Source organism: Chiloscyllium plagiosum, chromosome 6 (genome assembly GCF_004010195.1).
Source record: "Chiloscyllium plagiosum isolate BGI_BamShark_2017 chromosome 6, ASM401019v2, whole genome shotgun sequence".
NCBI lineage: Eukaryota > Metazoa > Chordata > Chondrichthyes > Orectolobiformes > Hemiscylliidae > Chiloscyllium > Chiloscyllium plagiosum.
In genome coordinates, this window is record NC_057715.1 from 13,276,958 (window position 1) to 13,299,987 (window position 23,030).

General features: G+C 41.3%; 1 protein-coding gene across 5 annotated transcripts in view; it reads right to left on the bottom strand.

The window, feature by feature from the left end:
* LOC122550467 (rho guanine nucleotide exchange factor 7-like) overlaps positions 1 to 23,030 on the bottom strand; it is a 137,271-nt gene that overhangs the window by 25,879 nt on the left and 88,362 nt on the right. For all 5 annotated transcript variants that reach the window (XM_043691228.1, XM_043691225.1, XM_043691224.1 and 2 more), the window contains 9 exons: positions 22,072 to 22,210; positions 19,131 to 19,190; positions 18,391 to 18,534; positions 17,802 to 17,888; positions 11,659 to 11,737; positions 10,151 to 10,290; positions 8,174 to 8,398; positions 7,776 to 7,869; positions 3,673 to 3,762 (listed from right to left, as the gene is read on the bottom strand). In XM_043691228.1, the coding sequence (XP_043547163.1) occupies positions 3,673 to 3,762; positions 7,776 to 7,869; positions 8,174 to 8,398; positions 10,151 to 10,290; positions 11,659 to 11,737; positions 17,802 to 17,888; positions 18,391 to 18,534; positions 19,131 to 19,190; positions 22,072 to 22,210 (1,058 nt within the window). The remainder of the gene's footprint in view (positions 1 to 3,672; positions 3,763 to 7,775; positions 7,870 to 8,173; positions 8,399 to 10,150; positions 10,291 to 11,658; positions 11,738 to 17,801; positions 17,889 to 18,390; positions 18,535 to 19,130; positions 19,191 to 22,071; positions 22,211 to 23,030) is intronic.

Sequence of the window (23,030 nt, forward strand, 5' to 3'; positions counted from 1 at the left end):
TTCAGGAATGATCAGCATCAGCCCTTCACTTACAAATTATTTTGACTTTACAGTGAAATCAAATTTTGGAAAGTTATCCAGCAAGCCCCATGTAATTAATGTTTCTATGATTCTTTATGCCAGTCTTTACTCAAATTAAATACTGGTATTTATGTATAAAATATGAGACTGTCTGCAATTCAGTGGTGATTGGCAATCTGACTTTCAGTCTCACAATTCAATGATCTTTTTGAAGCTATGCTCATGACCCTCAGGAGAATACTGGACAGAGAACGTGATTCAGTCCTGAGGACATCCACTATATCGTTTAGGTTTCATGTTCACAGAGAGATGACATATTAGGAACACATGGTCCCAAAATCCCCAAAGCATTGTATTCATTGATCAGTCCTACATATTATCAAATTCTCTAATATATTGTCCATTACCAGTACATCTGGGCAAACATTAGTCAGAACAACTGCAAACTAAGATAAGTGAGAGCTTAACATGAACCGCACACAGTAATAGAGTCATAGTCATAGAGATGTACAGCATGGAAACAGGCCCTTCGGTCCAAGCCGTGCATGCCGACCAGATATCCCAACCCAAACTAGTCCCACTTGCCAGCACCCAGCCCATATCCTTCCAAACCCTTCCTATTCATATGTGTTGCTGGAAAAGCGCAGCAGGTCAGGCAGCATCAAAGGAGCAGGAGAATCGACGTTTCGGGCATAAGCCCTTCTTCAGGAATGATTCCTGAAGAAGGGCTTATGCCCGAAACGTCGATTCTCCTGCTCCTTTGATGCTGCCTGACCTACTGCACTTTTCCAGCAACACATTTTTCAGCTCTGATCTCCAGCATCTGCAGTCCTCACTTTCTCCTTCCTATTCATATACCCATCCAAATGTCGTTTAATCGTAGCAATTGTACCAATCTCTACCCTCTGTCTTCTGCCTTTGAGCCAGTTCTGTATCCACATGGCTAGGTCTCCCTGTATTCCGTGAGATCTAACTTTGATAACCAGTCTCCCATGGGGAACCTTGTCGAATGCCTTACTGAAGACAATGTAGATCACATCTAGCACTCTGTCCTCATCAATCCTCTTTGTTACTTCTTCAAAAAACTCAATCAAGTTTGGAAGACATAATTTCTCATGCACAAAGCCATGTTGACTATCCCTAATCAGTCCTTGCCTTTCCAAATACATGTACTTCCTGTCCCTCAGGATTCCCTCCAACAACTTGCCCACCACTGACATCAGGCTCACTGGTCTATAGTTCCCTGGCTTGTCCTTACCACCCTTTTTAAACAGTGGCACCACGCTAGCCAACCGCCAATCTTCTGGCACCTCACCTGTGACTATCGATGATACAAATATCTCAGCAAGAGGCCCAGCAATCACATCTCTAGCTTCCCACAGAATTGTAGGGTACACCTGATCAGGTCCTGGGGATTTATCCACCGTTATGCATTTCAAGAAATCCAGCACTTCTTCCTCTGTAATATGGACATTTTTCAAGATATCACCATATATTTCCCTACATTCTATATCTTCCATATCCTTTTCCACAATAAATACTGATGAAAAATACTCGTTTAGTATCTCCCCAATTTTCTGTGGCTCCACACAAAGGCTGCCTTGCACTTCTTTGAGGGGCCCTATTCTCTCCATAGTTACCCTTTTGTCCTTAACGTATTTGTAAAAACTCTTTGGATTCTCCTTAACTATATTTGCCAAAGCTATCTCATGTCCCCTTTTTGCCCTCCTGATTTCCCTCTTAAGTATTCTCCTACTGCCTTTATACTGTTCTAAAAATTCACTCGATCTATCCTGTCTATACCTGACATATGCTTCCTTCTTTTTCTTAACCAAACCCTCAATTTCTTTATTCATCCAGCATTCCTATATCTACCAGCCTTTCCTTTCACCCTAACTGGAATATACTTTCTCTGGATTGTCGCTATCTCATTTCTGAAGGCTTCCCATTTTCAACCCATCCCTTTACTTGCGAACATCTGCCTCCAATCAGCTTTCGAAAGTTCTTGCCTAATACCATCAAAATTGGCCTTTCTCCAATTTAGAATTTCAACTTTTAGTCTGGTCTATCCTTTTCCATAATTATTTTAAATCTAATAGAATGATGTTCGTGGCCCCAAAGTGCTCCCCCACTGACACCTCAGTCATCTGCCCTGTCTTATTTCCCAAGAGTAGTTCAAGGTTTGCACCTTCTCTGGTCGGTACATCCACATACTGAATCAGAACATTTTCTGATCAACTTAACAAATTCCTCTCCATCGAAACCCTTAACACTATGGCAGTCCCAATCTATGTTTGGAAAGTTAAAATCCCCGACCATAACCACCCTATTATTCTTACAGATAGCTGAGATCTCCTTACAAGTTTGTTTCTCAATTTCCCTCTGACTATTAGGGGATCTATAATACAATCCCAATAAGGTGAGCATCCCTTTCTTATTTCTCAGTTCCACCCAAATAACTTCCCTGGATGTATTTCTGGGAATATCCTCCCTCAGCACAGCTGCAATGCTATCCCTTATCAAAAACGCCGCTCCCCTCCTCTCTTGCCTCCCTTTCGGTCCTTCCTGTAGCATTTGTATCCTGGAATATTAAGCTGTCAGTCCTGCCCATCCTTGAGCCATGTTTCTGTAATTGCTGTGATATCCCAGTCCCATATTCCTAACCATGCCCTGAGTCCATCTGCCTTCCCTGTTAGGCCCCTTGCATTGAAATAAATGCAGTTTAATTTATTAGTCCTACCTTGTCCCTGCCTGCCCTGACTGTTTGAGTCGCTTCTGTTCTCAACTGTACCAGTCTCAGATTCATCTCTTTCCTCGCTACTCCCTGGGTCCCACACCTCTGCCCTCTGCCCCCCCCCCACCTTACTAGTTTAATTCTCCTGAGCATCTCTAACAAATCTCCAGCATATTAGTCCCCTTCCAATTTAGGTGCAATCCGTGCTTCTTGTACAGGTCACTTCTATCCCAAAAGAGATTCCAACGATCCAAAAATGTGAATCCTTCACCCATATACCAGATCCTTAGCCAGAGGTGATTAAATTTGACACAGTCAGAGCTAAATATTGAATAGACAGACACACAGCAAAAAGATTAATGAGCTGCCAGTTCTGAGCTGTGCACTGAGTTTTAAACTCAGGATCTAGTCAGATTCATTAGGAGGAACATTTCCCACTCCTTTACCCAACCCACATCTGCCTTTATAATTAGAAAAATGACATTCTGAAACTTCAAAATCCAACACAAACTTTATCAATGACCCTGCATTCAACACCAAATCTGATTTTAAAATCTGAATTAAGTTTAACTTTAATATAATTCAACAGGGCGAGATCAAAGAATTCTAGGGTTGATTGATTTTATTTTTGAAGGATTTAGTACTTTAAAGGATGTTGCTTTTGCTCTGCATTCACTGGAAGAAAAGTAAATTGAAGTTATTTTTAAGCATGTAAATTGAGCAATTAAACTAACCATAATATTTTGGAAAACTTCAACATAACTTCAATGTAATCTAATCTAATCTAATAATATATTGTGATTTCTGCAAAACAGTTAAAAATGTTCAATGATTAAAAAATCAAAACCCTTTTAATCTGATTCAAGTATTTTCCAATAAAGGCTCATTTTATGGAATACAGCTGCTTTATCACTTACTTGAGTTCAGAGTTTGACGGGTTTTGGCACTAGTGCAGTATGCTTCAATAACTTTTAAGATCTGTGTGTCCTCTTCAAGTGCTGCTGTGCCTGATTAATATAAACAAAAAGCCTCCTCAACACACAGCCACAAAATGTTAACGCAAAAGCAAAATGTTGTTTTTACTGGATGTCCGAAATAAAAACAGAAAATGTTAGAAACACTCAGCATCCCCTGCAGCATTTTTCCAATCACAGAAGGCTGATGCTTTCAAATCAATAATTTGCAGACTAAAAGTGGCCTGTGATGATTCACATTTCATCTGAACAACATCTTAAAAATTAAAAATAAATGCTTAGCCAATACTTCCTCAAATCATGTCCAAAAATCAGGCTGTTGCTTGAGATTATAGAGTCATACAGCATAGAAACAGAGCCTTCAGTCCAAGTCGTCCATGCCGACCATGTTCCCAAACTAAATTAGTCCTACTTGCCTGCATATGGGCCATAACCCTCCAAATCTTTCCTATTTATGTATTTGCCTGAATGTCTTTTACATTTTAAATGTACCTGCATCCACTACTTCCTGAGGCAATTCATTCCACATACAAACCACTCTGTGTAAAACGGTTGTTCCTCATGTCCTTTTGAAAACTTTCTCCTTAGACCCTTGCTAGCCACCTTATCTAAACACCTCATGATTTTATAAACCTCTGTAAGGTCACTCCTCAACCTCCAATGCTCCACTGAAAGAAGTCCCGTCCTATCCAGCCTATTTTTATAACTTTAGCTCTTCATTTCTGGCAACATCCTGGTAAATCTTTTCTGAACCCTCTCCAATTTAATAGTATCCTTCCTTTTGGCAGGGCGACCAGAACTGGAAACTGTACTCCAAAAGGCCTCACCAGCACCCTGTACAATCTCAATGTGACATCTCAGAGATCTGAGCAATGAAGGTAAGTATCTAACTGCCTTCTTCACCACCTGTCTACCTGTGATGCATATTTCAAAGAATTATGTACCTGAACCCCCTAGCTCTCTGTTCTATAACACTATTCAGGACCTACTATTAATTATATAAGTCCTACCCTTATTTGTTTTACCAAAATGCAATACCTTGCATTTATCCAAATTAAACTCCATCTGCCACTCCTCAGCCCATTGACCCAATTGATCAAGATCTCTTTGTAATCTTAGATAACGTTCTTCACTGTCCACTATACCACCAATTTTAGTGTCATCCGCAAATTTGTCATCCAAATTGCTTATATAAATGACAAACAAAAGTGGACCCAATACCAATCCCTGTGGAACACTGCTGGTCACAGGTCTCCAGTCTGAAAATCAACTCTCCACCATCACCACCTCCTGTCTCCCACTGTCAAGCCAATTTTGTATCCAATTGGAAAATTAGATCCTTGTTTTAACAAAACTCTAAGAACATCAATGGTAGATATCCTTTGCTTCCCCCAGTGGTGCCCAGGGTCAAGAACAAAATTGAGGTTATGAGTTTCATTTCCTCCAAGACTATACCTAGCAATGAGGCCCAGGTGGAATCTAATGCTATGCTTGCCTGCTCTTGACTCAGTTTCTTGGAGGGACATGGACCAAATAATTTAGGATATCTGGTCAGCATGGACGAATTGGGCCAAAGGGTCTGCTTCCATGCTGTACATCTCTCTGACTCCATGCAACATTGTGACCTGCACCTTAACACTGCATTATTGAAGTGAAGTAAGCTCTTTCAATTGAAAGATATTTCATTTCTCCTACTGATCTTTTTCTACTGACACACTCCCTCAGCACTGCAGCAGAGTGTCAGCCATGTTTTTTGGCCCTTGCCCTGGAGTGAGACTTGAACTACAACCTTGAGACTCATGGTCGAGAGTGTTAAATCTGAGTCAAAGATTGTGGGTCAAAGGAACAATGTCAAAGGATGTGGGCCTCAAGGACAAGATTACCTCAGAATCCAGGAGTTAGCCAGTCAGCCCCTTGAGCCTGTGCTGTCTTTAATAAGATCATGACAGATCGGATTACACCACATGCCTGCCTCTACTCTTTCACCCATTTCCTTATTGCGAATCTATCTACCTCTGCCAATAAAAATTTCAAAGACTGTGCTTCCATTGCTTTTTGAGGAACAAGCTTCAAAGGACTCACAAACGCCTGTGAGAAAAAAAACAATTCTTCTCCTCTGCCCTAAATGGCTGACTACACCTCTAGATTTTCTCACAAGAGTAAACATCTATTCCACATCCATCGTAACAAGGCCCCTTTGGATCTTGTATGTTTCAATCAAATCACATCTCGACTTCGGCAGATACAAGTCTAATCTATCCAATCTTTCCTCATGAGACAATCAGTCCATTTCAGGTATTAGTCTGGTAATCTTTCGTTGAACTGTTTGCTGCAGATTTATATCATTTGGTAAATAAGATAATTAATACTGTACACAGCACTCCAAATGTGGTCAGGGCAGTGTCCCATATAACTGAAGCATAATCTCCCTATTTTTGTTCTAAATTCTCCTCACAATAAACACTGACATTCTATTAACTTTCCTGATTACTTGCTGTATCTCATACCAACCTTTTGTGATTTATATACTTAGGGGATAGTGAGGACTGCAGATGCTGGAGAGACAGAATTGATAAAGTGTGGTGCTGGAAAAAGCACAGAAGGTCAAGCAGCATCTGAGGAAAGTTGCAGTTTCGGGCAAGATCCTTCATCAGGACTGGGGAGGGGGCTGAGGAATAAATAGGGAGGGGTGGGGCTGAGGGAATGCCCCAGAAGAGATTCTAATAACCCCAAAATGTGTCTTCCTCTCCCCTGCACCAGCTCCTCAGCCATGCATTCATCTGCTCCATCATCCTCTTCCTACCCTCACAAGCTTGAGGCACCGTGAGTAATTAGCAGATCCTGAGGACTGCAGATGCTGAAGAGCCAGAGTTGATAAAGTATGACGCTGGAAAGCACCCAGTGGTTCAGGCAGCATCTGACGAGCAAGAGTCAACGTTTCAGTCATAATCCTCCATCAGGACTTGGGGGGGTGGGGTGGGGGGGTGGGAAGGGAACTGGGAAATAAATACAGGGAGTGGAGGAGGTGCTAGGGAAGTGGTAAGTGAGGCAAGGTAGGAGGTGATTATGATAAGTTGGTGGGAAATGTGGAGCCAATACGTGGAAAGGAGGATGGACAGGTTGGTCAGGTCAAGAGGATGCAGCCAATTCGGAGGGTTGGTTCTGGGATGTGGTTGGGGGAAGGGAGATTTGGAAAGTGGTGAATGCAATGTTGAGGTTGTGTGGTTGTAGGCTCCTGAGGTGGAAGATGAGGTGTTCCTCCTCCAGTGTGTGGGTAGCCTTGGTGTCCTCCAGTTTGCAGGTGGAGTTGAGTAGGCTGCAGGGGAGGCCCAGAATGGACATCACATCAGGGAAGTGGGAGGGGCAGTTCTGAACATTCAGATCCCTCTGCATCTCAGAGCTTTGGACACTCTCTCTCCTTAAATAATAAGCTGCTTTTTTACTGATTCCTGGAATGCGGGCATCATTCTTCTTACCAAAACAGACACTCCCATATTTTCCTCCTGGTATCATAACACATCAGAACAGGTTGATTAAAAGTATCTGCTCCATTTGCCACATCTTTGTCAACACATTCAACCTACATCCCTTTGTAACATCCTTAAGTCCACTTCACACTTAGTTTACTGTTTATCTTTTGTGTCATCAGCAAATTTAGCAAACATATTTTGATTCCTTCAACCAAGTAATTTATATAAACTGTAAAAAATTAAGGCCTCTGCAGTAATCCCTGCGATACACCATTTGTTACAGCTTGCCAACCATAAAATGACAGAGGTTTAATATTTATACAAATTACACATGAACAAACACTGTGTTCACTTTGAGCAACATAACCTACAACTGGTGCAATCTGATCCGACTCTCATTAGTTTGAGTAACTCTCCTTTCTTAACAACTTATTAGTCTCTTTCCAATTGTTCATCTACAATTGGCTATGAGCAGCAAAAAAAAAACTGATGTCAGTAGGTTGGCTAGAAAATGGAAAAGTGACAAAGAATCTCAATAAAGACAGAGATGAGACAATAACTGAATGCCAAACATACTTTTTCTCAATGCAAATTCCTCATCAGATGCTTTCCTTTCTGGTTTCCGTTTGGGAAGTAGTTTCTTCATGGTTTTAGGACTCTTGCTGAGATCCTGCATAAAAGGCCAGAAAACATTGTCATAATAGCAGATTGCATGCTGCATTGTTCTTGAATTTAAGGGCAACTAGATGCGCTGGAAAGAGATGAAATTGAGGGATCATTATTAGAAACTGAGATTGATCAGCCCAAATCTGAGGCTGTCATTGACCTATTAATGTTAGGAAAAGCTCATCATCATTAGGAAGTTTTTATCAAATGTCAGTTACAATAACCTAATACTGCAAAAACATATAAGCTGGCCAGTGTGAGATCTATGGCAAGTCTTACATCAGGAATTTGCAAAAGTGAAGACCAACCTCCTTATAACACAGAGCAGCTGACGGTTTCAGTGGGGCTGCTGGGCGGAGGCAGCTCAGACTCCAAGGCTTTGGCATTTTGGGTGGTTCTAGGGGTCCCCAGGTCAGAGAGCTATGTGATGTCCCGTGTAAGGAAGGATGCGGAAGGGTATGATATGAAGGAGTCACAGATATTGGATAACCATCAGAATGCTTATTGAGGGGTGTTGCAGGATGTAGTGGAAGCTGTAGACAGAGCACAAAAAGCTAGTTATTACAGAACTGAACGCTTTAGTTCCAAACAATGAAAGTACTTGCTCTTTTTTGCTCCCACGTTCCAAATATTGTTTATTCAAGTACCTCTGCTCAAATTCACCAAGGCTGCTTAGACATCACTTTTCCACATTACAACTACTTCCACCTCGAAGGACAAGGGCAGCAGATACAGGGAACACCACCACTTGCATGTTCCCCTCCAAGTCACGCACCATCCTAACTTGGAGATATATCGCCGTTCCTTCAGTATCACTGCTGAATCAAAATCCTGGAACTGCCCTCATTAACTGCAATGTATCTAACTATATGTATGGACTGCAGCAACTCAAAAATGCAGCTCATCACCACCTTCTCAAGGGTAACTATGTTTGGTCAATAATCGTTGTCCCAGCCAGTGATGCCCACATCCCAGGAATAAATAATAAAAAGATCCAACCACAAACCCTCGCAAGGCAAAGTAAAGCCCTTGGACCCACCCAGCTAGGGTAAGGAGACACAGGATGAAACATTGATTGAGATATGGCAGTGTGCAGGCCAAAGCCAGACCTCTGACTATTTCTTTGGTGGGATGAGTGGTAGAGGGCTGAGCCCCAACCAAAGGAAAGGGCTAGTTGTGGGATGGTGCTCTGACCAAGAAGAGAAAAACACTTTTCAATCGTGGTAAAAGCAAGAAGAGAAATGGCTACATTTCTATGGCATCTTTCATAATCTGAGGGTGTCCTAGAGCTCTTTGTCTTCTGGTCATTTAGAACCAATGAAATGCTTTTCAAATGTTGTTGTTACGTACGACACACCATAGACAAATTAGGTACAGCAAGATCCCAAAATAACAAGAACAGAATTGATCAGTCAACCTGTTTTTATTCATAATTGTTGAGATATGAACATTGACCAGGCCACTAGAGAGAATATCGAAACATCAGGAGGCCATTCTGCTCTTCAAACCTGTTTTGCCAGTCAGTGGGGTCATTGATGATCTCTGTTTTAACTTCCACATACTTATCATTGTTTCATAATCTTTAATATCCAACTAAAATCTACCACTTTCAATTAACACTCATAGAATCCCTATAGTGTGGAATTAAGCCATTTGACCGATCGAGTCCACACTGATACTTTGGACTGCATCCTACCTCCTACCCTATCCTTAAAACACTGCATTTCCCACAGCTAGTCCAACCAACCTACACATCCCTGACAGTTTGGCAAATTTAGCATTGCCAAACCACCTAAACAACACATCTTTGAACTGTGGGAGGAAACCAATGCACCAGAAACCTATGCAGATACAGGGAAAATGTGCAAACTCCACCCAGTCGCCCAAGGCTGGATTTGAACCAGGTCGCTGGCACTGTGAGACAGCAGTGCTAACCACTGAGCCATCTCCACCTAATCTCAACAGCAAGAAAGCATTCCAGATTTCCATGAACTTTGTTTATAGGTGGTATGTGCAATTCATTGACCCCAAATAAAACCAGCATAATTAATCCATCCCCAACACAGGAACCAACCCAATGAATACCTCCATTAATTGCCACCCCATGACCCCCACCAGTCATTGTGCAATATTGGATTATTCCTGCTCAGCCCTCTCCACCATACCACAGACAGCTGCAATAGTGTATTCAAGTATAGTTTTAAGGAGGTTATGGACATGAATCAATTATGTCAGCATTACTAAATATCCCTATATCATTTCATTTGGTTGTCTCTTTCTCTTACTGTATGACATGGAACAGACTGCTGTCTGACCACAGGAATTCCCACACTGGGCGTCTTTGTTTGTTTCTGAAGATGATCCACCCATTCCTGCAAATCCTGATGACTGGAACAAGTCACCAAAATCCGTTCAATCATACTTCCTACAGAGAGAGTGGAACAAGATCAGGTTGGTCAACTGTTCTGATGTGGTAGTTTCCTTACAATACAATTAACAAGTCAATGTTTTACACAGCAAGTTATCTTCATGGTTGATATCCAACCATGACTGTTCTATACTTGAGGATCAATTGTCTATCCTCAGGTTAGTGTCTGACAGCCTGATGGCACTCAAATCATGGAGCTTATAAATTGCACGGGGAAGGACAACGATAGAAGATGCATGGGAATACCATGGATGTGGTTCCCCTCCAAGACACAAGCCGTTCCTGACTTGGAATCATATTACCATGCTTCCAGTATCAAAATTATTGGATCAAAATCCTGCAATTCCCTTCTTAATAAGTAGCACTGGGGATGTAGCAACACCACACGGACTCCAGCAGTTCAGGAGACATTTCACCACCATTTTCTCAAAGGCAACTAGGTATGGATAATAGGTATTGGACTTGGCAGGCATGCCCAATAATTAATGTATTAAAATAAAATACATCTTAATAAGCTGGCTGATCATTGACCTTTTGTATGTAAAGTTCAGTATCTAATGGTAATTCAATGAACTGATCTCTCCAGGCATGATGGCCTAACCATCGTGGAGATGAGTGACAGTAATAGGGTGGTTGTTATGGGGGACTTTAACTTTCCTGATATTGATTGGGAAAGCTATAGCTCAAGTTCGAGGGCCTGTACTGCGCTGTATTCTTCTATGTTCTATAACCTCTGACCCAAGACCCCAAATTCACATTTGGAAGATAGTCTTACTGAATTGTCCTTGGTCCAATCCTATGGCCATATCTAATTTGTTTCTTTGCCAAACAATGTTCACTAAGACTTAAAAAAACTTGACAATTTAAAAATCAGGTCGGCACAGTGGTTAGCACTGCTGCCTCACAGCACCAGGGTTCCAGGTTCGATTCCAGCCTCAGGCGACTGTCTGTGTGGAGTTTGCACTTTCTCCCCGTGTCTGTATGGGTTTCCTCCGGGTGCTCCGGTTTCCTCCCACAGTCCAAAGATGTGCAGGTCAGGTGAATTGGCCCGTAGTGTTAGGTGCATTAGTTAGGGGAATAGGTCTGGGTGGGTTGCTCATTTGGACTTGTTGGGCCAAAGGGCCTGTTTCCACACTGCAGAGAATCTAATCTAAACAGGGAAAGGAACATCTGATGAACCCATTGCATTTCTGTAAGGTGCTTTGAAACTCTCTGCATTGCCTCAGGAGATAGGTGTAAGAATCATTCAGCCAGCCTGCTAAGATTGGTAGTTTAACTTTTACAGTGGATTCCCTGCACTGTTTGTCAATTTGTGATCGGATGACTGGACTTAAAAAGAAATGCTGAATTAAATTAGTAACTCACCAGTAATTTCAAAGGTGTTCTTGTCAGTCTCACTATCATCCAGCCTGGTGACAATCAGTCCTGTTAATGGCAACTTGCCCTATTAACAATATAATATTGGTATCACCATTTAAATTGCAAATATACAGCAGCATTGTCTTGAGTAATTTATAGTGGTAACATCTATATTATAGAGTCATAGAGTCATAGAGAAGTACAGCATGGAAACAGACCCTTCGGTCCAACCTGTCCATGCTGACCAGATAACCCAACCCAATCTAGTCCCACCTACCAGCACCCGGCTCATATTCCTCCAAACCCTTCCTATTCATATACACATCCAAATGCCTCTTTAATGTTGCAATTGTACCAGCCTTCACCACATCCTCTGGCAGCTCATTCCATACACGTAATGATCATCGATAACTTGTAATGATAAATTTTATTTATACAGGCAAGAGAGGAGAGGGAGTGGCGTTTTTGATTAGGGATAGCATTACAGCTGTGCTGAGGGAGGATATTCCCAGAAATACATCCAGGGAAGTTTTTTGGGTGGAACTGAGAAATAAGAAAGGGATGATCACCTTATTGGGATTGTATTATAGACCCCATAATAATCAGAGGGAAATTGAGAAACAAACTTGTAAGGAGGTCTCAGCTATCTGTAAGAATAATAGGGTGGTTATGGTAGGGGAGTTTAACTTTCCAAACATAGACTGGAACTGCCATAGTGTTTAGGGTTTAGATGGAGAGAAATTTGTTAAGTGTGTACAGGAAAATGTTCCGATTCAGTATGTGGATGTACCTACCAGAGAAGGTGCAAAACTTGACCTACTCTTGGGAAATAAGGCAGGGCCGGTGACTGAGGTGTCAGTGGGGAAGCACTTTGGGGTCAGTGAGAATAATTCTATTAGATTTAAAATAGTGATGGAAAAGGATAGATCAGATCTAAAAGTTGAAGTTCTAAATTGGAGAAAGGCCGATTTTGTCGGTATTAGACAAGAACTTTCAAATGCTGATTGGGGGCAGATGTTCGCAGGTAAAGGGACGCCTGGAAAATAGGAAGCCTTCAAAAACGAGATAACGAGAATCCACAGAAAGTATATTCCTGTTAGGGTGAAAGGAAAGGCTGGTAGATATAGGAATGCTGGATGACTAAAGAAATTGAGGGTTTGGTTAAGAAAAAGAGGAAAGCATATGTCAGGTATAGACAGGATAGATCGAGTGGATTCTTAGAAGAGTATAAAGGCAGTAGGAGTATATTAAGAGGGAAATCAGGAGGGCAAAGAGGGGACATAAGATAGCTTTGGCAAATAGAATTAAGGAGAATCCAAAGGGTTTTTACAAATACATTAAGGACAAAAGGGTAACTAGGGAGAGAATAGGGCCCCTCAAAGATCAGTATGGCGGCCTTTGAATGGAGCCGCAGAAAATGGAGGAGATACGAAATGAGTATTTTGCATCGGTATTTACCGTGGAAAAGGATATGGAAGATATAGAATGTAGGGAAATAGATGGTGACACCTTGAAAAATGTCCACATTACAGAGGAGGAAGTGCTGGATTTCTTGAAATGCATAACGGTGGATAAATCCCCAGGACCTGATCAGGTGTACCCTAGAATTCTGCGGGAAGCTAGAGAAGTAATTGCTGGGCCACTTGCTGAAATATTTGTATCATCGATAGTCACAGGTGAGGTGCCAGAAGATTGGAGGTTGGCTAACGTGGTGCCACTGTTCAAGAAGGGTGGTAAGGACAAGCCAGGGAACTATAGGCCAGTGAGCCTGATGTCAGTGGTGGGCAAGTTGTTGGAGGGAATCCTGAGGGACAGGAAGTACATGTATTTGGAAAGGCAAGGACTGATTAGGGATAGTCAACATGGCTTTGTGCATGAGAAATCATGTCTCACAAACTTGATTGAGTTTTTTGAAGAAGTAACAAAGAGGATTGATGAGGGCAGAGCAGTAGATGTGATCTTCGTGGACTTCAGTAAGGCATTCGACAAGGTTCCCCATGGGAGACTGGTTAGCAAGGTTAGATCTCATGGAATACAGGGAGAACTAGCCATTTGGATCCAGAACTGGCTCAAAAGGTAGAAGGTGGTGATGGAGGGTTGTTTTTCAGACTGGAGGCCTGTGACCAGTGGAGTGCCACAAGGATCGGTGCTGGGCCCTCTACTTTTTTTCACTTATATAAATGATTTGGATACGAGTATAAGAGGTATAGTTAGTAAGTTTGCAGATAACACCAAAATTGGAGGTGTAGTGGACAGCGAAGAAGGTTACCTCAGATTACAACAGGATCTTGATCAGATGGGCCAATGGGCTGAGGAGTGGTAGATGGAGTTTAATTCAGATAAATGCGAGGTGCTGCATTTTGGGAAAGCAAATCTTAGCATGACTTATACACTTAAACGTAAGGTCCGAGGGAGTGTTGCTGAACAAAGATACCTTGGAGTGCAGCTCCTTGAAAATGGAGTTGCAGGTAGACAGAATAGTGAGGAAGGTGTTTGGTATGCTTTCCTTTGTTGGTCAGAGTACTGAGGACAGGAGTTGGGAGGGCATGTTGTGGCTGAACAGGACATTGGTTAGGCCACTGAAGGAATATTGTGTGCAATTCTGGTCTCCTTCCTATCAGAAAAATGCTGTGAAACTTGAAAGGGTTCAGAAAAGATTTACAAGAATGTTGCCAGGGTTGGAGGATTTGAGCTACAGGGAGAGGCTGAACAGGCTGGGGCTGTTTTCCCTGGAGTGTCGGAGGCTGAGGGGTGACCTTATAGAGGTTTACAAAATTATGAAGGGCATGGACCGGGTAAATGGACAAAGTCTTTTCGCTGGGTCGAGGAATCCAGAACTAGAGGGCATAGGTTTAGGGTGAGAGGGGAAAGATTATAAAAGAGACCTAAGGGGCACCTTTTTCACACAGAGGGTGGTACGTATATGGAATGAGCTGCCAGAGGAAGTGCTAGAGGTTGGTCAAATTGCAACATTTAAAAGGCATTTGGATCGGTATATGAATAGGAAGGGTTTGGAGGGATATGGGCCGGGTGCTGGCAGGTGGGACTAGATTGGGTTGGGATATCTGGCCAGCATGGACGGGTTGGACTGAAGGGTCAGTTTCCATGCTGTATCTCTCTATGACTCTATGCAGGTTTAACAAAATAAAAAGGGCAATAAGCTTCATGGGGGGGATTATAAAACAAATCAGACAAAAAGAGATATTAGAGAAAATTGATAAAAGCTTGATCAAAGAATTAGGTTTTAAGGAAAATGAGAAAAGAAAGGTCGAGGTAGAGAGGTTTAGAGAAGGAATTCCAGAACTCAGGCCATAAGAAAAGAAAATAGGAGCAGGAGTAAACTACATCATCCCTTGAGCCTGCTCCATCATTCAATGATATGATGACTGATGGTGGCTACTGTTCAATTTTCCTGCTTATCACTTGATTCACTGACATACCAAACACATAACTGCTCCAGCCTTCAAAGGAATCAATGATGGAACATTCACTATTCTCTGGGCACAGAATTTCATTGACTCACAACACTTCAGGAGTGAAGTATTTTCTCAACATTTTACTTCTAAATAATTGGTCTCATCATAAAACATGTTAGGTTCCCAGTCAGCTGAAACAATTTTTTAACAAGCACTTTCAGAATCTCGTTTTTCACAATGAGATCAACTTATTCTTCTCAACCCCAGAAAATATAGGTTCAATGTTCCTCAGACCTTTAACACGGTACTACTCTCCCAGTGATCAGTTTAGTGAATCTCGACCAACCACCTCCATGCAAACGTATCATTTCAGAAATTTTGAGATCCAAACTGCACACTGTAATGATTGTAATAAGGTCAGCCAGGTGCACCTCATAGATTGAGTTTCCTGACTGGGGCTGGTCCAATCAGGAGTCTGAGTTGACAGACAGAAACAGGAATGTTGGAGGTCCTGTTCACTCTGTATGCTGGCTCTGAGGAAGCCGGGCCAGTGTTAAGTACCATACACCTGTAAATAAAGGGTGACTTGGTGACGGGCTACCAGCCTCTGTAGAGTTATTTCACATATACTACTTCAGATGTGGTCTCATTAAAAGCCTGCACAATTGTAGCAAGACTTCTTTATATCTATACTCCAATCCTTTTGCAATAAATACCAATATGTGAATTGCCTTGCCAACTGCTTGCTGCATCTGGATACTGGCTTTCTACATTCCACATACAAGCACACATAAGTCTCTTTGAACATGAACATTCAAAGCCTTTACAACATTCAAAAAATGTATTGTTTCCCTATTCTTAGAACAAAAGAGAAAAATTTCACAATGCCCCCATTATATTCCATTTATTATCTTATTGCCAACTCACTTAACGTGACTATTTATCGTTACTTCCTCTGTGTCCTCCCATAATTTACCTTACTACTCAGTTATTAGAAACCTTAGATGCTTTACTCTCTTCATCCAAATTAACATAGATTGTAAATTGCTGGGTCCCAAAGCCTTACAGCTTTCCACTATTCAACAGCCTGACAACTTGAAAGCATCCATTTCATGTCCCCATTTAGTTTACTTACAGTCAACCAATCCTTCTCCATGCTAAAATATCATCCCAACTTGCTCAGTGAGGCCTCATCTTGTCTATTAACATCTTAATTGATACCTTATCAAATGCCTTTTGGAAATCAAGGTATTCTAAATCTACTTTCTCCTTTATCTTTTTCTCAGGACTGGTGAAGGGTCACGCCCGAAACATCGACTCTCTTGCTCCTCAGATGCCGTCCAACGTGCTGTGCCTTTTCCAGCGCCACACTTTATGGACAATTGACAATAGTTGCTAAGCCCACTATTACTGAAACTAGCTTTACATTTCAGAGTTAGTAACTGAATTTAAATTCCATCCACTGTTCTCAACTCATCAGTCTTGCCTTTGAATTACTAGTCCGGTGGCATCACTACTCTGCCATTGTCTCAAGATGGGATCCTCAATATTCATCTGTAATAGCTACAACAACATTAAAAAAATGTGTACCTTGGAACATTTCCTGAGGTGTAATCAGGCAAACAGATTTTATAAGGCAATTGATAAAGTATCATTGCTGGGATCCTCAATATTCATCTGTAATAGCTACAACAACATTAAAAAAAATGTGTACCTTGGAACATTTCCTGAGGTGTAATCAGGCAAACAGATTTTATAAGGCAATCGATAAAGTATCATTGCTAACAAATATTTAAATGCTAAGGGACCAACAGCAGAGAGTGGATAATAATATGTGAATTGGATTGGTGGGATACTGGCAGTCGCTACCAAGGGGTTGGTGCCGAGATTTCTTTGTTACCCATTTATATAAATGGCACAGACCTCAGCATAATATTACCATCCAATTAATTATTGATGCCATGGCATAGAGTGACAATAAACTGGAGGGTTACACGAGAGCCTTGAGAGAAATCAGGAAGGAATGTCATCAAGCGGCAAGATCTAAACTGAGGAATGAGCCATAATACCAGTTAAGGAGAAAAGAGAAACAGAGAGAGATACATAATGGTCAGCGAGATCCTTAAAGTCAGGAATACAGGCTGAAATAAAGGGAATTGGACTGCCAACTTTTATTTCCACAGCAGCACTGAAACAGACCATTCAAATGAACTGATCCCTGCCATTGTTTTTTGTCCACATGAGGCTCCTCTCCCCCCCCCCCCCCAACTCCATCACATTCTATCAACATATCCTTCTATTTAATTCATCTTCACGTATAGCCAGCCTCCACTTACCTGTAACTATCCTATTCATCTCAATCACTCTCTGTAGTAAGCTCCACATTCTCACTACTCTCTGCCTAAAGATGTTAAAACTTCAACTAAGTCAGACACTCACTTCTCACGCTAGAATGATAGATTGGAGAACCAGATATCAAGATACAAATCTAGCCATTTCTTCAGAGATAGAAATGGTGTTTCAACAGGTTGTTAGTAGCTTTATTATGACAAGAAATCTTTATTTGCACAGAGCAGTGAAGATAAAAGCAAGGTGGTAATGTTGTTATGCAATCTCGCTTCCACTTGAATCCCTAGAAAATAATTCCATACAATCGTATGAAATATTTGAACACTGACGTCATTGCAATTTCTAATGTATGACTCTCAAGAAATGAATAAGTTTCTTTCTCACCTGATAAATAAAAGCACTCATCCTGGGACTGGCAGAGAGCATGAGCAGGACATGAGGGAACAAAAGGAAATACCTCTCACACTTCTCCTAAAAAGGAAAAATATCATTTGAAAATTAATACACTCCAACAGGTTATTGACTGCAACTGCAGAATAGAAAACTGGGACTTACAGGGTGAAGCATTGCTGCAGGGCTAACTTACACACAGGGCCTTCCCAGTCAAACACCCTAACACTTGCTGAAATCCAAGAAAAACAGAGGCAATGAACATCTGTTTTGAAGGTTTCAGACAAGTTCCTGCCAGAGCCAAGGGGATGAATCTGGAGAATGGCAAGATGTACTGGTGCAGTATTGGCAGTAGCTGCCATGGGATTTATGGGCCCTATACAAGATGGGCAGGATGGTACAGCTTGGAGGAGAAGGCCAGGATCCAATAGCAAGGGGGAATCAGTGTCAGGACCAATCCTTGGCTTGGCTCAGTTTAGTTGACTACAGGAGACTGGTCCTGTAAATATCATTCAAATAATGTAAAGAAATTTCAAAGATCTGCATGCTTGAAAGTACATGGACAGAACAGAAGGAAAATTACCTCATTTCCACACTGCACTGTGACCTGTGACATGTAGATAACATTCCCCAGAGACTTAATATCTTCCCCTTCCCAACCATGGACTGTTTCCGTCAAGATCTGTAGTTCCAGCTCCTTCTTCTTCCGCACTTCCTGACATTGCGACTACAAAAAGAAAATAATCAGCACATAACTGTGCGCTGAGCACATTCGAAAAATTTGAAAAGAAAATTCTACCCGGTTTACAATTTGCTACTGGAAATTATAGAATGATTCCCAAAACCAGTCTGCACAATGACCCTAGGTCTGCTGTGAGGAGCCCAGGGCCATCCTTTCACTGGTACTAATGGATTTGTCGCAATAGAAGCTTGGATGCACTCCCAGCTTCTCAGCAAGCATTGGTATCTGCCAGGAGTGTTAAAGATTGTATTTTATCTTAATAACTGTCAACACAAGATGTGAAAGGCTGCATTTAACTGATTGGTTCAGGCTTCATTAATTTTAATAATTCAGCACAAACAATATCGAGCAGCTGGGGATTTCTGTTGTCAACTGCGGAAGTTTTGAGATCTCTCAATTCACTTCAAAAACAGGAACAAATGGCAGCATTTCACATTGGCGCACAAAGCAATCTGTGTAGGTTTGAGGCAGACATATTCTGAAAGTACAGCCATTGAACTGATGGCATCACCATAGACAGTTATGGAATCCCTCAACATAATTCCATCTGAATGAAAAAGCAGGAGTTTACATTAACTTACTGAGAGATTTTTGAAAGCATTCATGGACCTCTGAATGTCAGGCCAGTCTGGGTGATATTCCTAAAGGTAAAAAGAAAACATAAGTGGACGCATGAGTCATCTAGAAATTGAAAAACCCATTCGTGGGATGCAAAAATCACTGGTAAGACCAGCTTTTATTGCTCATCGCTGGATGCTCTTGAGAAGGTGGTGGAGAACTGCATCAGTCCATTTGCTGTAGGTAGATCCACAATGTCATCAGGAAGAGACCTCCAGAATCTTGACCCAATGACACTCAAGGAACAAAGATGCATTTCCCAGTCAGGATAGTGTGGCTTGGAGGGGAACTTGCAGGTGGTAGTGTTCCTATCGATCTGCTGTCCTTGTCTCTCTAGATGCAAGTGGTCATAATTTTGGAAGGTGCTATTTAAGGAGCCCTGATAAGTTGTTTAGTGCATCTTGCAATTATACACACTGCTACTACAGTGCATCGGTGATGGAATGAGTGAATGTTTGTTTGTGGATGTCAACTGGGCTGCCTTGTTCTGGATAATCTCAAGCTTCTTCAAAGTTGTTAGATCTGCATTCATTGAGGCAAGGAAGGTGCATTCCTTCACACTCCTAACTTGTATCTTGTAGATGGTGGACAGACTTTGGAGAGTCAAGAGGAAAGGATTCTTAGCTTCTGAAGCCACTGTATTTATATGGCTAATCTGGTTCAGTTTCTGTTCAATAACCAACCTCAGGATATTGATAGTGTCAGATTCATGCTGATAATTCCATTGAACAGTCAAGGAGCAATGATTAGATTCACTCCTGTTGAAGGTGGTCCCTGTGTGGGGCGAATGTTACTTGCCCCCTATCAACCCAAATGTGGATATTATTCAGGTCTGGCTGCATTTGGACATGAACTGCTTTGGTGTCTGAGGAATCATAAATGGTTCTGAACATTGTGCAATCATTAACGAACATCCTACTTCTGACCTTATGAAGGAACTCCTGCAGCGATGATCTGGAGCTGAGATGACTGGCCTCTAATCACTACAACCATCTTCCTTTGTGCTGGTTATGGTTCAAAACAACACAGTGGTATTGCAGCTGTTCTGGAACAGCTTGGCTAGGGCTGCAGCAAGTTCTGCAGCATACATCTTCAGTACCATTGCCAGAAAAATATTGAACAGAACTGAAAGGTGAGACTAATCTGTCCCATGACTATCTATCTGACGGTTTCATTTTGCTGATCTCTCCACAACAAAATAAGCATTTAACAACTCAACTAGTGGGAAGAAGGGCAGTTTATACTGACATGTTGCAGAACAATAGAAAATATTCGGCAAGTAGGTTCCATTTCATTGACAAGTTGTTTTATTTCTTCCCCAAACATTTAACATCATCAACATCACCAAAATGAAAGTAATTTTTGTATCATATAGATGGGGATGGCACGGCACTGTGGCTCTCTGGTTAGCACTGGTGCCTCACAGCGCTAGAGACCTGGGTTCAATTCCAGCATTGGGCGACTGTCTATGTGGAACCAACACAGCCTCCCAATGTCAGTGTGGGTTTATTCTGGTCTTCCGGTTTCCTCCCACATTCCAAAGATGTGCAGGTTAGGTGGATTGGCCATGGTAAATTGCCTATACTGTCTAGGGATGTGCAGGCTAATGCATGGGAAATGCAGGGTTACAGGTATAGAGTAGGGCAAGAGTCTGGGCGGGATGCTGTTTGGAGGGTCGGTGTGGATATGATGGGCCAAATGGCCTGGTTCCACACAGTAGGGATTCTATGAAACCAAAAAGATATGGTGATGTTGGATAAGTATTTGAGAAGCAAGATTATATGTCAGGATACAGAAAACAACAGCGAGATGTGATTATAGTAATCATTTCCAATTGACATTAGCACCAGATCTGATACAATGGGCAAATGACCTCTGTATTGCATTGAACATAAAGAATGTGAAGTATATGTATCAAATGTGTTCACTGCCCCAGGATGTTAAAACAGAAGCCTCCTTCATACCCAAATACATCAGCCACATTTCAACCTGTTCCTATGACAACACTTGCCAGATACCAGGAGCTTTATTGTTATTGAAGCCAATGACATAACTAAATTAATGAGTGATAGAAACTGAAGCTGAAAGCAAAAACATCTTTGCACTGTCCAATAAACTTCTCAAGCAATTCCACATTTATGATTAAAGCCATTTACCCATTCTATCAACAGATTGGTCAGTGATCCAATAGACTGCTCAAGTGTCTATTTGAATGACCAGTAAATTAATTGGCAACCAAGAGAATTGTTAACATAGTAATAAATTTGTCCATGATGTATGATCGCTAATTAAGTAGATTGTCAATTAAGTAATACATTTATCAATGAACTACAAGAATCATCAACCTATTATATTTGAGTCATGAGGCACAGTGGTACCAGAAGGCCGGGTTCAAGTCTCACTTGCGTGCAGGTTGTGGTATAGCATGTCTGAGCAGGTTGACTGAAAATACAACTAATGGATGTAAATGAGTATTGAGGTGAGCCAGACATGTTGGTCAAATTCTGTACCTGAATTCAGGACATAGAACCTTGTTAACAAAGCTTTGTGTGATCACTAAATTACAACACTTATCCCTATATGTTCTCCATCAAGAGAGATAACTCATTTGATAAAAAAAACTCATGAAATTACATTTCTGCTCCCATCCTCTACTTTACATCTCTTTATACTTTCAATTATACTTCCACAAGTAACAACCCGCAATGAACTGGTCAGTCTTTATGGACTGCTGGTAAAAATATCATTTGTTATGAGGTGTTTGACCAGTCAATGATGAGTCATATTACCTACATATTCATATCAATTATTTGAAAGGATTGGGAAAGTATAAAACCAGCAGAATTTAAACTGTCTGGGGACTTTTTCTCAACTATCCATTACTAGCAGGTGGAAATTCTTTACCTCCATGTGGCGCTCCAGCTCTTTAAGCAATGTTGGGTATTTGTCCAGCCTCATAAATGGTTTGCTGAGGCTGGTAGTTAGCATAAGAATCCCTGGGCTGGTTGCTCCTTTCATTTCCATAAATTCTCCCAACTCCTCACTGAAGAAACATAAACATAGTCAAGAGACGAAAAAAGAACAATACTGGATCCATTACATGGAAACTGTAAATTGTCTGACTCAGTGTTGTGTTCTATCAAAAAGGGAGATTTATTGAGGCTAAGGTGTGTGTTATGGATTGAGACCTGTTTACTCAGCGTATTTAGAAAAATAGAAAGATTAAGCAAGGCAAAAAAAAACTTCTGTTTGTAGAGAAATCAAAAGTAAGAGGCCATGTGAGAAGCAGCCAATACACATTAAAAAAGATTACAAGAAGTATCTTCAAAAAGAACTATGGGGACATGAGATGCTTTTGCTCAGTGAAGACAGAGGATAAATCAATTACAGCATCAATTACTCAAAATCTACAGGAACTGAACAGAGACTGGGGCCATAAAATCCACCCTTCAGGGAGGTTTAAATTCATTACTCAAGCCAAATGTTTTGTGCTGTGCTCAACTTCAGTCTTGGTAAATCCACCAGTCTAACATTGCTGGTCAGGGTCCTGCAAATAAACACTGCTAAGTTGGGAATACATATCTATATTTATGTATTATGAGGAAAACATATTGAATTATTTGAACATCTACTAGATTTAAAAGGGTTTGAAGGGAACCCTGAGTGATTTCTTGGAAATTTGTTCAGCTCTTTAACATAGGCTGTGATCTATTTGCAGATTATAGGAAGTCATACTGACTCCAGCAAATAGCCAAACAAATTGTTTAGGGAGACAAAAGATGGGCATAATTGCCTGGTTTTGGAAGAAACTATGAAGCTTCAATGCTGATGACTGCCTAGAAATTCTTTCTGGACTCACAAAC